Source organism: Petaurus breviceps, unplaced genomic scaffold (genome assembly GCF_028583685.1).
Source record: "Petaurus breviceps papuanus isolate PSGF00001 unplaced genomic scaffold, PetGlider_PUasm1.0 126, whole genome shotgun sequence".
Lineage (NCBI taxonomy): Eukaryota > Metazoa > Chordata > Mammalia > Diprotodontia > Petauridae > Petaurus > Petaurus breviceps.
In genome coordinates, this window is record NW_027185655.1 from 38,310,965 (window position 1) to 38,326,123 (window position 15,159).

At 42.8% G+C, this 15,159-nt stretch overlaps 1 protein-coding gene across 5 annotated transcripts in view; it reads right to left on the reverse strand.

The window, feature by feature from the left end:
- Positions 1 to 845: 845 nt before the first annotated feature.
- The window catches only part of PITX2 (paired like homeodomain 2), a 20,648-nt gene continuing 6,334 nt past the window's right edge, over positions 846 to 15,159 (reverse strand). For 4 of the 5 annotated variants that reach the window (XM_069095174.1, XM_069095190.1, XM_069095197.1 and 1 more), the window contains exons 4-5: positions 3,618 to 3,698; positions 846 to 2,640 (exon numbers count right to left, since the gene is read on the reverse strand). In XM_069095174.1, coding sequence (XP_068951275.1) covers positions 2,387 to 2,640; positions 3,618 to 3,698 — 335 coding nt within the window. In that variant the 3' untranslated portion in view covers positions 846 to 2,386. The remainder of the gene's footprint in view (positions 2,641 to 3,617; positions 3,699 to 15,159) is intronic. The other variant, XM_069095205.1, reaches the window with a different exon arrangement.

Consider the following 15,159-nt stretch of genomic DNA (forward strand, 5'->3'; position numbering starts at 1 on the left):
CACTACTGTGCGTCTCTTCTGATAGTAATCTTTGTTATACCTAGCTCACTTGCTCGTTTTCTCTCTCTCTCTCCCTCTCTGACTCTCTCTCTCTCTCTCTCTCTCTTTCGCTCTCCCTCTCTCTCTCCCCTCTGCTCCCCCCCCCCCCCCTCCCCCCCCCCGCGTGTTCCCTCTTCCTCTCCCTTTCCTATTCAAGAGTCACGAAAAAAGAGGAGGGGTACAAAGCTCAAGCAGTGCTTCTCTGCCTCTTCACCCTAACCCTCCACTCAATTTCCGAGCACTCCCTAACCCGGAGGCTGGAGGGCAACCTGGTTCAGTAGCAGCTTAAACAATACAGGTCCCCTTAAGCCGACCCACAAAACAAGCATATAAAAGGCCAAGGCCCGCTGCGGCGACAGCTCGTTAAATTCCAAGATCTTTGAACGTAGACCTTCCGTAACCCAGAGCCCGTAGCTCCTCATCGCACTCTGTCACCCCCGCCCTCCACCCTTTTCCCCTTTCCCCCTTTCCAGCTCTTTCTCCACCCCTCCCCCTCTCGCACAATAGAAGCTATACTAGCTCTGGGATTCAAACTCCGGACCCTCCGCAGCCTAGCGGCGTTGGCACTCCCGCAGACAAGGGGCCCTCGCAGACAGCGGCCCCCACCCATGGCCCCGGGACAACCCCGCTCCCAATCCACATCTGGCCAGCCAGTTCACCAGCCACCCGCCAGCCAGTTTTGTGGATTGGAGGGAGGCCTAGTCCCTGGGAACTCATTCCTGACACCAGTGATGTTTTACATTACGGATCTCCACTGGGCTAGCCACTTAATCCTCTTTTTCTTTCTTTTTTTCTAGCATCCTCGGTTTTCTTTACATTCCCTTTCCTCTTTGCTCTCGACTGCTATAAAAAGCTCTTTCTGCTCCCTCTCGGCTCAGCGAAAAGCTGGCCTGGGGAAGCAAGGAGGTATTTGCAGAAGGCGTAGCAGAAGACACTCAGGGACTCTAGACTAATGCGGGCACGAGTGTGTGCCCGAAGGGTGCCGAGGTGGGGGTAGAGAAAACAAAAGATAAAAAGATTCTAGAATTTCACTGAAACCCCAAGGCCGTACTAGTCTTTTCCACTCCAGGCCGCCTAAACTTTGCCCAGGAAGAAAAGCGTGCTAAGTCAGTTGGCCCTTTGCAAACGCTGGCTAATGAAAGACTGACCTTCCTCGAAACAATGGAGTAATAACTAAAGTTCTCGGCTGCTCACGGTTAAACTAAAACAGTTTTCAACTCATCCAGGCTATTTTACTGAGAAACACACATACACGGATATTTAAGCAGGAACACAGGCATAGAGATCGGGTCTTATTTTCCAGTTGGGGTTTCTGGGAGTGGTTGGGTCATTCATTCCCTCTCACCCCCCTTTTTGTATAACTATTAATAGTTCAATTCCTATTAATAGCTAAAGCTTCACCTTTTCTTCATTTTCCCGGAGCCAATATTGTACATATTTAAAAAAAAATTCTTCAGCTCTTGGTACGTCCGTGTACATGTTTTAATATTTATTTTAGACTTTTTTTTTGCTGATCAGTTTAAAAGTGAACTTTTCAGATGGGAAATTGTGTGTTTGAATTCACTCTTTTTAAGTTCTTAGAAGGCTGGTCTTGCTACACATTTAAGGTAAGTTCTATAAGTTATATTAATTATTCTTTTGAGAGGGTTTAGGATCATACTCCAAAAGGCGCCTCCTAATAAGGAAAATTAAATAAATCAAAGTCTTTAAAAAATTGGCAGAACGTTTCTTCTCTGACTCTTTTTTAAAAAGAGAAATAGCAAGATACTAATTGTGTATTTAAATTTTGTTAGCAGAAATCATTAAACACAGGGGATGGAAATGAGAGAGGCTTGAGCGGCTATAAAAACAACAACAAAAAACCCTCAAGTGAGAGGACACCCGAAGAAAGAAAAAAGGGGGGGGGAGTGGTCGAGAGGGAGAGAGAAAAGCTGAGCAAGACTGGAGAAAGAAAAACGAGAGAGAATAATACAGGGTAGGGCAGCAGCAAATGCATCTGAAGGAGTACAATTTCTTGTGTATTTTACAGCTTTTTCTAGTTAAAGCCAGCACAGGTTTGAGCCTGTTCTGAGCTCTTTCTTTGGTTATAGTGTTTTTATTAGCGTTAGCAATTCGTTTCACGTCAGAGAAACACAATGTAAAGTGGAAAAGAGAAATGGGGGCGCAACCCTCCCATAAAGCAGGGAAAGGGGTCTAACTGCTGTGTGTTGCACACGCTCATACACGCATGGCAGCCTGCCTTTCCTCTGAAACTAAAGGGATAAAGGAAAGGCACCAAAATTTCCCTCCATATCCTTTTGTACTGTTCCATCTTCTAGACCAATGCCAGCCCCATTCCCCTTCTCTTCTATGCACTCCTACCCTCAGCCCCTCTCAGACTCATGGTCGTGCCTACCCTCACTCTGGCTTCCGTGAGGTTGGTCCACACGGCGATTTCTTCTCGGGTGGACATGTCTGGGTAGCGGTTCCTTTGGAAGGTGGCCTCCAGCTCCTGCAGCTGTTGGCTGGTGAAGTGGGTCCGTTGCCTCCGCTGCCGCTTCTTCTTGGATGGGTCCTCAGCCCCGGCGTCCTCATTCTTACTCTGCTGGCTTTTATCTTTTTCTGCAAGGACAAGGTAGAAAGGAAGCCCATCATTGTCATCCTTAACTACCTAGAAACAACAATAAATCCCCAACCGCAAAATTTCGATTCTATGGAAGCTGCCCTGGAAGAAGGAGCTGGGCCCTTCTTCTGGGACGCTGTTCTCTGAAGATGACTGTAGCTTGCTTCTCTGTGTGTGTGTATGTGTGTGTGAGCGCGAGTGTGTGTTTCTCTCCTTCCCCTCCCCCCTCGTAAGGCGCGCTATTTACATGTTTGTCTTAGTTCATTTTTTAGAGCACGTGCCTGCATATTTATCTGTTTACACACCAAAGTCACACACATACACACCTCGAAACAAACATGGGTCGTTCAGACCCCCGGATAAAAAAGAAAAAGAAAACAGGTTCCGACACGTTTCACGTGGATACGAAGGGCTATAGAAATCTGGGCTCTCGCCTGCACTGAAGTCCCCTGGCCCTAAAGCTAATCCTGTCACCTTCCCAAGGAGTTTGGAGGACAGGTCAGGAACTGCCCGCCTGTCTTCCTACCCACAGCCCCTCGAGCTTCTGGAGGGCTGAAGACGGAAGGAGAGGACACACAGGAAGTTCAGGGCACGCAGCGTAATCACCCTTTGCTAAATTGCAGGGTGGGATTTTGCACTCCGAGATTCAGAAGGGGAAATAAGGGTTTAGGGCACGGGCGGGTAGCAATTAATAGACTGTCTAAAGTAGGCGGAGGACAACAGAATTACTTCCCTATGCCAACCCAGCCAGTTCTACTCGGGGGAAGGAAGGAGGAGGAGGAGGTAGGGAAGAGGGCCCCGGCAGGTAGGGAAGCGTCCCGGGGCTGGTTGGGAGAAGTCCCTGGGACTAACTTCTGGAGCCCCGAATCAGGGGTCCTGAAGCAAGGCAGATAAGCTTCCCTGGAAGCTATAGGGGGCGACGTAGGACTGGGCCGTGGGGGAGCTGGGCAGAGGCAGGGCTGTCCCGTTCCCTTACCTGCGGCCTCGGGACTGGAAGTATCTGAGATGGTGTGCACCTCCAGCCGGTGCTTGGAGGAGTCCAGCGAGCGTGGCTGCCCTGGAGCCAGAACCGAAGCCATGGCCAGTGGTGGTTGGTGATGGTGACAGAAGGAGGAAGAGGAGGAAGAGGAGAAGGAGGAAGACAGCTTAGTCCCTGCGGCTCGATGCTCCAAGTGGAACGGGGTTTTCATGCAGTTCATTGACCAAAGGAAGCGCAACGCCAAGCGTCTTGCGGCAAGTCTTCGGAAAGCGCCCTTACGCCCCCCACCCCCCACCCCCCAAGTCCAGTGACTGCAGCCGCTAGCTCCGAGCTGCCCTCCAGGATCGCCGTCCCGGGCCACCGCCGCTGCCGCCGCTGCCTGCCAAGCGCTCAGAAACACAAACGGCAGAGGCAGTGGCAAGTGCCGGGTCCAAGAAACCACTCGTCAGTTACCCTGTCTACAGAGAATTCTTCTGGATGTCTCAGTGGGAGAACCCTGCCGGACCCTGAAGGAGTCCCAGTCCCAAAGAAAAGAGAGGCATGGGGTTTGAGGGGCGTGGGGGTGGGGTGGGGAGGAGAGCACAGCTTAGCGGGATCCTTCTGGAGACAGCATCCAAAAGGAAGAAAGAGTAAGGGGAGAAAAGGAGCCCTCGGATGAGTGAACCTAACAATAATCACCCGAAAAAGAACGACTTCTGCCCGCCCTCTTTGCAAGCAGCACTGACAGAGAAGTGTCAAGAGTGACAGGGACAGGTAGATGAAATCATATCCAAAGAGGCGGCGGCAGCAGAAGCAGCAGAAGCAGCAGCAGCGGCAGCAGCAGCAGCAGCAGCAGCAGCGGCAGCAGCGAGAATCCTCCCCCCAAAAACACACACACACACACACACACACAGACTCACACTCACACACAAGCACACTTACACGCACACCAGCCCATACATCCCCCTTTCTTTAGCCCTGCCTCACACCCAGATTCGCTCACAGCACCCAAGCAAGCAGCGGACCCGAGCAGCGGCTCAGCCCCTTCCCTGTTGGCCTAACATCTTAAAACCAGAGGCGGTCTTCCTTGGGCACAAACGTCATTCTGCCCCTTCCCTCCTCAGCCCTTCTCCACCTCCTCCTCCTCCCCTAAACCCTCCTCTCGCGGCAGGAATGACGTCGCTTCCCACCAATCAGGAGGCTCCGGTGTTGAGGAAGGGAGACTATCTAGCCCAGCACCTATCAGGGGAGTCGGGCTGGGCTAAATAATTCACTTTTCAGATTAGGTCTGTTAGGGACCCTGTCCCGTGAAAACGCCTCTGTCTTGCTCTTTCCGAACGTCAGGAGATTTACCTTTTAGGAAGGGAGGGCATATGGGAACCTCAGAAGGCAGCGGGAGCGGGTAGAGGGAAGGTCGAAGAACATAGGAGACAGGCTAGGTACATTTCATCTTCCTTTTCTGTGCCTCTCCAAAATCAGTGCCAATCTAGACAATTTGCCGCATTAAAGGGTACCTCGCTGCTTCCCACCAGGAAAAAAAAAATAACACCCCTCCCAATCTTAAAATTTCCTATTCCAAATATCTGTCAGGCAAATACTACCCTCGTCCTCATCTGCTTTACTTTAATTTAAAGGAAGACAGCCCCTCAAGAAAACTACTGACAACTAAAAGCAAATGGAGTCACTGTCACACAAACGACAACTATCTTGACCAGAGATGAAGAATTATTATTCGCACTAGAGTTTTTGCATAAAATATGCCACCAGATTACTTTCGAAGAAAGTGTTCCCTTTAGACCACCCCCCCCCCCCCCCGCAAATTTTACAAAAGGATAGAAAGTCCAGACTAGCGCTTGCCAAACGACTGAAGGCTTATCCTTTCTACTTAACATTGATTAAGATACATATCCTAGATCTTTTAAATTCCTTGTACGCTGTATTAAGCTTGTCCTCACTGAAACCCTGCTTTAAATCTGACTCGCTTGTTTACTTTATTATCAATCAGCTTCAAGCCCTCAAAGCCCAAAGAATCAACAAGGTCGGGCTAATTACATATAAGATATGCTTTAATGAATGTTACACAATTAAAAAAAAACACTTCCAAATATCTTATTTCAATGTCAATTTAAAAAAAAACAACAACCCTTAATTATATTTTTTTCTGGTTATATTTTCCGCCATCTCTCTCTCTCTCTCTCTCTTTTTAATCCGGTGAACTGCGATCTATAAACCCAAAATCCAAGGGAGTAAGGGGTATCATGGAGGGTGGAAAGTCTGGAGTGAGATCTGAGCTTGGTAATGTAAAATCTTACAGATTTGTAAAGCCAAGAGAAAATACAGCCCTTTGGGACACAGAACATTCACAGAACTACTGCTCTAAGTCAATAACCTATCCCGTTTATAAATTTTTTTTTCCTAAAGGGAATCCAAGTAATTGATTAGAAAAAGAATAAAACAGAAAACAACTTTGTCCTTTTGTAGGTCACACAGAAATCGCAAACTCATCTCTCCTTGGGTTTCTGCATTTGTGATTGTTTTATTGTGGAGTTAGTGTTATCGTCACCGAATGTGTATTTGTTTGACGTTACTGTCAATGATTTGCAGCATCAGTACTAGGTATCTTCAGACATTCTACCTCTTTGGCCTTGTTCACATGATTTGGAAACTTATTTCAGTCTGGAAAAGGGCAGAACAATCAGACTGCAAATATATTTGAAATCTGTGTGTTTTTCCTTTGTACTGCCGAAAACAAGCTCTTTCTACCCCCTCCCCCACTCCCCACTTTTAAACAACCCTGGAGGAATTAGTCTAGAAAAGCAAATGAATGTTTGTCTTTCTTTCCCCACAATTATATTCAATCTTTTACAAGAATTTAGGTACTCCAGGGACTTTCTTTATACTTGACATATAAGCTAAAATATCTTTTTATATTTTAGTTGTCTTCTTCTCCACCGGCCATCCCCCATATCCTCCCTACAGCACACACCTGATAGGATCCCCTATCCTTCTTAAGATAGGTTCCTATTAGCTGATGCTCATACGCGCCTCTATATTATATCTTGCAATCTTATCACTAAATTATACATATTACGTCGGCAGCCTGTTGGTAAAGAAGGTTAAATTAATTTACATTCTCCTCATTATCTGGTGCTTAAATGACGTGTTTTATCCCTCAGATTTGGCAAAGAATCTCCTTCTCAGACCCCACAGCGTTTCCATGAAGACAATGCTCTTACATTTGTAGTGGTTTTTAATCTGATAAGACTCTAATTTGCTTAAGTCTTTTAAATAAGGGTTTTAAATGATTCTGGACGTTTTCTTATTGAATTTCCTCTAATTCCCCCAAGATCATAAAGTATATGTGTAAAGTAAATATTTCCTCCCATTGCACCGCCAGCCGATGACCTATAACTAAGTCAATATGAATCCAGCTCCATTCTGCACAATGTATTTACTAATCATATTCCGTCTCTTTAAACCTCTGCATAGCTGCGGTCCCCCCAAACCTCACTTCCCCCAAAGCTCTGTTTAAGGAATGGATTCTATCAAGAGATGAAAACTATACTGCTCCAGTTGCCTCTTTTCCCTTCTTCTTTAAGACTGAAACCCCAGTGCTGTCAAGTTTGCTTTGGTTGGGGCTAAGGAGGAAGGGGAAGCATAAGGAAAAAAAATGTATTAGGTTCGAAAGTTAAGACCCTCGACAGTTTCCTTTAGGTCACAGAGAAGCCCTCAACCTCAAACCCCCAATGAAGTAAAGCACAGAATTGGTTTACCTATAGGCAGTAGGTCTTTATGAACAATAGCTTTTTCATGGAGACAAATAGCGGCGAAATGTAATTAGTTTCTTCATCTATAAAATGTGTTTTGGGCTAAAAAAAAGATTTTCTTTCAGCTCTGACATTCTACAGTGATTCTATATAGTCTTTCCAGGCAGAAGAAAGGGAGGAGGGAAAAATGGAAAGGAGCGAAAATTTTAGTTTATTATGACGAAGCCAACGCATTTAGAATGATTAAATTAAAGGATAAATTAAAAAAAATATTTATTAATCTCATAGTTTATGCCGGGATTAGTTAGTGCTAGACTGGCTATATAAAAACAAAAATCGAAAACAATACCTGCCCTCAAGAAGCTTGCACTGGAAGTCCTTTGATTAAGAGCAGGGGAAAGGGAAATCGAGTTTACCTGTTTCTCTACTACCTAAAAAAAAGGAAAGCTTTTAAGTCGCTCTGCATATGCAGAAATAAAGAGAGAAATAGGTACAAATTATCTGTAAGCTAAAGATTAAAATACATTTTCCCGAATTATCCAGATAACTGAGGCTAGATATGTAGAACCTTTGCATTACATTTCTATTTAGGCAATCGCTTCCATTCTCCCTTTCCCTTCAGACACTTCTACCTCATAGAACATTACTAACGGGTTCAACAGCACAGACGTGGCTTCTGAATTTCCACTAGAAGGAAGAGACTTAGGAAAGCAGATCGAGGCTGGAGATCAAAAGCCTTCCTCATTTAAAACAAAAAAAGGCGGGGGCTGGGGAAGGGGGAAGAAGTTATTAATTTCGGACTGCCATCTGTGATGATTTCTGGGTCCTCAAATTTAGAATGAAGGAATGACCTAGAAACAGAGGTGTGCTTGTGAGTGTGAGTGTGTGTGTATGTATGTACCTGTGTATGTGTGCATATATTGGGGGTTGGGGTGGGGGAGTTTAGTTCTAATAAGTCTTTGAATTGAATGCTGATCTGTCTGATTGTATAAATTATTTCGATCTCCTGCCCCTAATAGAGAAATTAGCAATCGGGGAAAATCAGTGTCTGACATAGTGAGCAGGCATAGAGGAACTAGTCTTGATCACTGGGGACAGGGGCAGCGGGGGTGGGAACTGAAAGAGAAAGCGAGTTCAAGTCTCAGGGACAGTAGAAAGTCGTCTCCGTTGGGTTTCTCTTAATTCTTCCAAAGAAATACTGTTAGAGAAGTGGAATGTCTGACATGAGGTCAGGCATGTTTTGAGCTTGTATTTAACAAGTGATTCGTCCTGAAGTCTTATTTAATTTCGCACTAGTTAGTATTTGTTTCTCATACCCTCCTTTTGCGTCCCCAGTAATGAGCTCAGATAGGCAGGGTACAAATGTTGATTCAAAGTTGCCCAGAGATGGGCTTTGCTCTCCCAATCTCCAGACTTTATAGAGTTCTTTGAACCCTATGGTGGAACAGGGAATGGGGCTGACAAACTCATAGGGCTGGCCTAACGAAGAGTGGTCCTCACTCTACATGAAGATACCTGTCAAGTGTTCTGTTTGGGGGCCCCTTCCTTGAGAGCTTACAAGGCTAGGAAATGGCAGGACTGAATCTTGAGGAGGAAATGTCTCGGCTCTCTAGGAAGAATATAGATTTATATTTTGGACGCTGAGAATTTCTGGATTTCGGACCCCACAGCCATGTGACCCAGAGGGAATGTCAAGATCATGTAAAACACCAAGTCGTCATACTTAGTGCTTGCTCGCTGTCTCTCTGCCTAAGCTTTGGCAACTCCATCGATTTGCTAGGGTACGAACAAGGTCTCAGAGCAGAATGGAAAGTATCGGGTCCTGAAGAATGAAATATTATTTTGATCACAGTCAGCCTAGCCTCTAGAGACGCATTGAAGTGACTTATTCCTCCTACATGAACAGTAATGGTCGAGCAATGTGTGCGTGTGTGAGCCTTTCCTAAAACACTGCAAAAGTAGGAGCGTGACAAATTATAACCTACCAACCACGTTTAATAAAAGAAGAAAAACATCAAGGGATGTGTTGTACAATGTATCTTAGAAAGTAAATTTTGGGGGACCTTTTAGATGCCTAGGTTCGTTTCTGCCTAACAGTCAAAAGAGATTTATTGCACCCTTCCGAAAACAGTCTAAGAAGACTACATTTTTCGGGAAATCTTTTTGCTCTCCACTGAAAGCATCTCAGATAGGGTCAGAAGAAAAGGAAAAATCGGAGGGAACAGAAACATACTTAGTGAATGTATTAGAAACCACATTCTCCCCAGATCAGGTCAAATTTATTTACAATACTTTGATTAAAACTCCTCTCTCTGTCTGTTTTTCTCCTTCCCTCTACCTCTCTCTCTTTCTTCCTTACCCTTATCATTTGTTGACTCTCTTTTTCTCTTTTTCTCCCTCTTTCCCTGTGCCAGACATGAGGATAGCTAACATTCAGCATTAGTTGTCATGGTGACCATAAATCACATAAATCCAAAAATACCCACCTATAATCTGAGATGAAGCTTTTATTTCCCTAGTGAAATAATATTTTAAAAGCTGTCAGCTGACAAAAAAGCAACCTCATTGTAGTAACCCAAGTAATATATTACTTCTAAAGGTTTAAATTAAAATGTCAACGTGTTAAAAAAAACATGCTGGTAGAATCTCTGGCACTCTAGGGTTTAGATCCTCACAATAAAGTTACTCCATTACTGCTGATCTCTCTTTAACACACACGTTCGAGAAGGAGCACACCCACATATAATCTGTATTTTTACCTTCCCCCCAACAATGGGCTTAGAATATAATGTTTATGAGTGTACTAGGTTGGCAAAGAAAATCACCTTTCTTGTAAATTACACCCCCACCCTCTAGGTTATTTGGCAGATAGTTTTATGAGGAAATGGTCTTGGTTTAGTGGGGTTGTTGGCCCTGGTAAACTCCTTCTTAGGCTAAGGAACCTCAAGTTGATGCTTTATAGCAAAAATGTTGATTATATATCCCTACATTGAAAAATTCACAATTTCCTTGGTGTGGGTTCTCCTTCCCAAAAAAGCAGATTGCAACCTTTCTAAGTTTTTGTGAATTGCTTTGGGGAAAAAAAATTATCATCTGGTGGCCAACCTTTTGGTTTTGATGAACCTCTGAATTTAACTCAATTGATACTCAAAGAACAGATGTACAGTAGGCCACACCATTCTTCACCCAAAGCTCTTTTAGTTTGGCAGGACTTCTGCCAAAGCTTTTTATTTGCTAGCAGAGATTTTCAAAACCCAGGGTCACTCATACCATACAATTGGGATGTCAGAGAAGGTCTATAGTAAAGATATATCACCAAACTGGGACAGAGAAGGAGACAGGGGGAGAGAGAGTGAAAGAGAGAAGAGAGAGAAGAAAAAGAGAGAGAGACAGACAGACAGACAGACAGAGAGACAGAGAGAGAGAGAGAGAGAGAGAGAGAGAGAGAGAGAGAGAGAGAGAGAGATTCTACAACTGACCTATTTGGCCAGGTACTGCTGTAGAAGTGTAGGTATATAGTTTCCCACTTTTGACTTTATCTACTATAACATCATTGTTTCCAGGCATAATACTTTCCTAAATGGATAAATTGGTGCTTATGTGAAGCTAGTCCTGTTGTCTTTTACCTTTGGCTTGTTTTCTTTCGCCTATCTTGGATTACCGGGTATTCTCCTAGATGAAGAGCCATTAATTACCCATTCAGTCAATATTAGGAAGACGACAAAGCTTTTTACATAGGATTAAGAAGGTATCAGATTGTTCCATTAGTATATTCCTGCTCACGAATAAGCTTTCGTTATACATTTAGTTTTCCCTGGAGTCATTCTGACAACTCCTGCATATATTAACAGTAGGCTACACAAAATAATAACCCAACACTAAGAAACTTTTAATTTGCATCATTTTTCCCCCTGTTGGAAAAGCAACATTTGGAATGGTGGTCCTCTTAATCATTTAGTATTGTTAGAGACAGCCTACAATTGCACCAGTCAGCAAAAACAAAAAACAAGCCAAAAATATTGAATTGCACAGAATTCCAATAAAAAAAAAAAGATTTTTTTTTTAAAAAGAAAAACAAAATCTACTTTGCCTGTACAATCCTGTGAATTGGTTGGTTTGGTCCCAGGTACCCATTTCTTCTGCACCTCTTTTTTTTCCTTCTCTAAGTACCTTTACTTTTCGATACTCTCCTCTCCTGTCTTGTCTTCTCTTCTCTAGGTAGGGATAAAAACTTCTTCATTCTATAGGCCCTCTCCTGCCATTCACAGTTTTCCAGGTCCCTACATTAGAAAGATTCAAGGGCAGCTTTTTCAAACTTAGTTAAGAAAAGCATATATGTTCTGCTTCCACTTCATTTTTAGCATTCACTTTTTCTCAATAGTTAGGAACCTAAGACTACAGGGAATGGCTAAATAATTATATTCAATGTTGGAGATTAAAATAATTTCATATTTTTGAAACTAAGGTGTGTTAAAGACACTTTGGTGGGTCATGGGTCTGTACTTAAAAGTGAAAGGATAGGAAATCAAATATCTTTTTTGAAAACTTTGGTGCTCACATTCTGTTTAAGGTTTATAGAGATTATTGGAAGGAACCATATAGGAGGTCTCTCTGTTTAAGGTTTATAGAGATTGTTGGAACTATATAGGAAATCTCTCTGCTAATGGATCCAGTGGTTCCTTAAGGTGCAACAAGGAAAAGATATGAGAAAAGATGCTGAGCTGAAATTTCAGAATATATTATGGGTTAGATCTTATTTCAAAACGAACCACAATGAGTTATAATAACACTTTTTGGGTTACCAGTGAACAGATGACTATTTTTGTTTGTTTTTAAGGTGGATTCTGGCAGTGACATTGCTGCTGATCAAGTCTTCTATACTAATTTACTGGATAAATCACTCACCCCAGGCCAGATAAAGGCCCAAAGGCATAAGAAGACTTATTGGTATTGCAGTTTAAAAGGTAGGATGGCTAAACAGTTCTCTGGTTGCCTCAAGAGTCCCAAGAGTCATTCAGTATTGTTGGAAATTTCGATTCTAGTTGACATCCATGCTGGTGGTACTTTGACTGGTGATGATGAATGAGGGTTGGAATTTTGCACTGGAAATATTTTAAAGTCATAGAGTCATAAAGATGGAAGAGATGTAATCTTTATATTCCATTACTATCGCAATGTCAGAGATGATCAAGTCCACCAGCTCATTTTAAAAATGAGCAAACTTAAGTCATATGATTTGTCCAAGGTCACCCAGGTGGAAGAGCTAAGATTTAGAATCCAGCACTCCATCTAAATTTCCAATGCTCTTCCCAGAACCTTACATGCTTACTTTTCTCAACTGTCGCTTTGAATCCTACTGCTTCCTTTTGTTTAGTAGCCTCTCAAAAGGACATTCCAGGATATGCGATTTTATAACTGCACTCATGTCACTTCACGTTTTCTGTACAAATTTTGGATAGATATATATAGACAAGGGAAGTGGATTCATTCATACCTTCATCACTAATTGTCTTAATAATTTACTGAGTCTGAAAATTCGGGGAGGGGGACTTTAATTTTGACCTGTCCTTCAGCACAATTTAGTGAGGAGGTAATTACTCTGTATGGAGTAATCAGGATACTTGAGAGTATGCTGACTTTGAATTTTTGATGCTTAGTTGCCTGAGGATAATTTTCAAAAAGGCCTAACAGAAGAGCAAACTTTGTTAAAAAGTGGAATATTTCATTTCATCACAAGTTCTAGCAAATGAGTTAAAGTGAGCTAATGATTTCTGTATTTTTTCCTTTAAAAATAAAGGGTCTTAATGCATGAAGACGCTCTAAAAGTTATTTATTTTCAATAAAGGACTTGTGGAAAGATTCTTTCAGGGATACTATAGTTGAAACCATGGTATTTAGTTAGTCAGTCAATAAATATTTATTAAGGACCTACTACGAGCCAGGCTCTATGCTAATAGCTAAAGACACAAGGAAATAATCTCCCAGAAACCAATGGGGGAAAAAAAAAAACCATTTAAGGTTTGCAGATGCTTCCAATAACATGCCTTTTAAAATTAATGACATTAAATAAGTTTGGTCAACAATTTCCCTCTTCCAAAATGAGATCCAAACTAAAATCACATATATTATAATACCCTAGCCTCTTAATTAATGGCTACCCGTCACTCCCATTTGTTTCTTTACAAGGAAAGTAAACGTCAGCATGTCAGGTGTTATGTATGGGCATTAATTTTATGAATCCCTACCAGAATACTGCAGGTTTGGAAGAGCTCACAAAATTTATCCTGGGGAGGGGTGGGTCTCACTTAGCAGGGTTCTTATTTTCTCTAGGCTCTGATGAAGACCACCTGTTCTTAGAAACCATTTGGCTAAAGTGGGACGGTGATGATAGTGGTGAGGGGGTAGAATTTCTTGTCCTCTAATTACAAAGAGAGGGAGAAATGTAATTCAGTAACCTCTCCCCTAATATTTTTATGGTTAATATTTTGTAGAGGTTCCCTTCTACAAACCTGCTACTCAAAGCACAGTCGGAGCTGTGGCTTATTTCTCATCGGGCAGGAACTGAGGCATTTCACCCCAGAAACACACACATGCACACACACACACACACACACACACACACACGACTTTCATGGAGAGTGATCTCTGCTCTTGATTTTTAACCATATCCCAAACACACTCTGGTCTAATAATTTATTTTTACGACCGATTATCAAACAGAAGAAGAATTTAACACAATCTTAATGACAGAAATCACTCAGTGTTATCTTTGCATTGCTCCTATCTAACCCAATGGGGTTAATCCTATACACTTTACAAGTCAGTGTTTAACTGGGAAAGTGCAGATACCTGCTGCATTGTTTCACCTTAAAGTCCCTTCTTCATTCCATGATTTGCCCCCTTGCTTATATTAGCATTTTAAAATTAAACTTTCCCTGGATTAAATGTGACATTTGTTTTCTTTTGAAGAATACTGTTTATTTTCACTATTTATTCCCCATCCTCCAAAATATTCAGAGATTTAAATTTTAATCCGGAAAAAGGGAATTAGGGGAACGGAGGCGGCGAGGCTTCTATCTCTTCATGCTATCAAAGGAGCAGTTTCATATCGTCTTAAACTTAGGGTGGCGCCTGGAAAATCCAGAGAATAGAATACAACTAACTAGGTTTGAATTTTTAACCTTTACTTCGAAGGAGAGGATTTTCCCTCCCTCAGGACAAATTTCAATTTAGAAAATGCTTGTTTGATGGGTGGAGACGGTTTTTTTTTTCCTTTTGCACACATGCCTGACAGCTCTTCAAATGAAATACACTTTCGACCCCCCAGAATACAGGCGGGAGAGAGATTCCACCCAACCTCTACGAAAAAAAAAAAGTACTAACCACTTGTAGGATTGGCCGAATCACCCACATAGTTTATTTCTGGTTCTCAGGCTGGAATTCCACATTAAGACCTGGTACCAGCATTTGCCACCTTTCTAACTAGAGCATCATCCACATCGCTATCATTCTAAGGCAAGGAAAAACTGTTACACATTTTAAACATGCAGATTCAGTACATTCAACCACAACAAAAATGACACAAAAGTTCAAAACTGACTCGGCCTTCCAGGCTTTAACAGGGCGGCCCGTTCAGGCTCTTGGGGACGGGCCAATGTAGTAAAGTCTAGTGAGCGGCAGAGGTCGCTATTGGATCACTTTTCACCCCAGTGCTCTTCAAGGTAGCCAAGAAAGGTGGGGATGTTCATGTTCGACAGAGAAAATAAGGCGGAAGGGGGTGAAGAGAAAGGGGG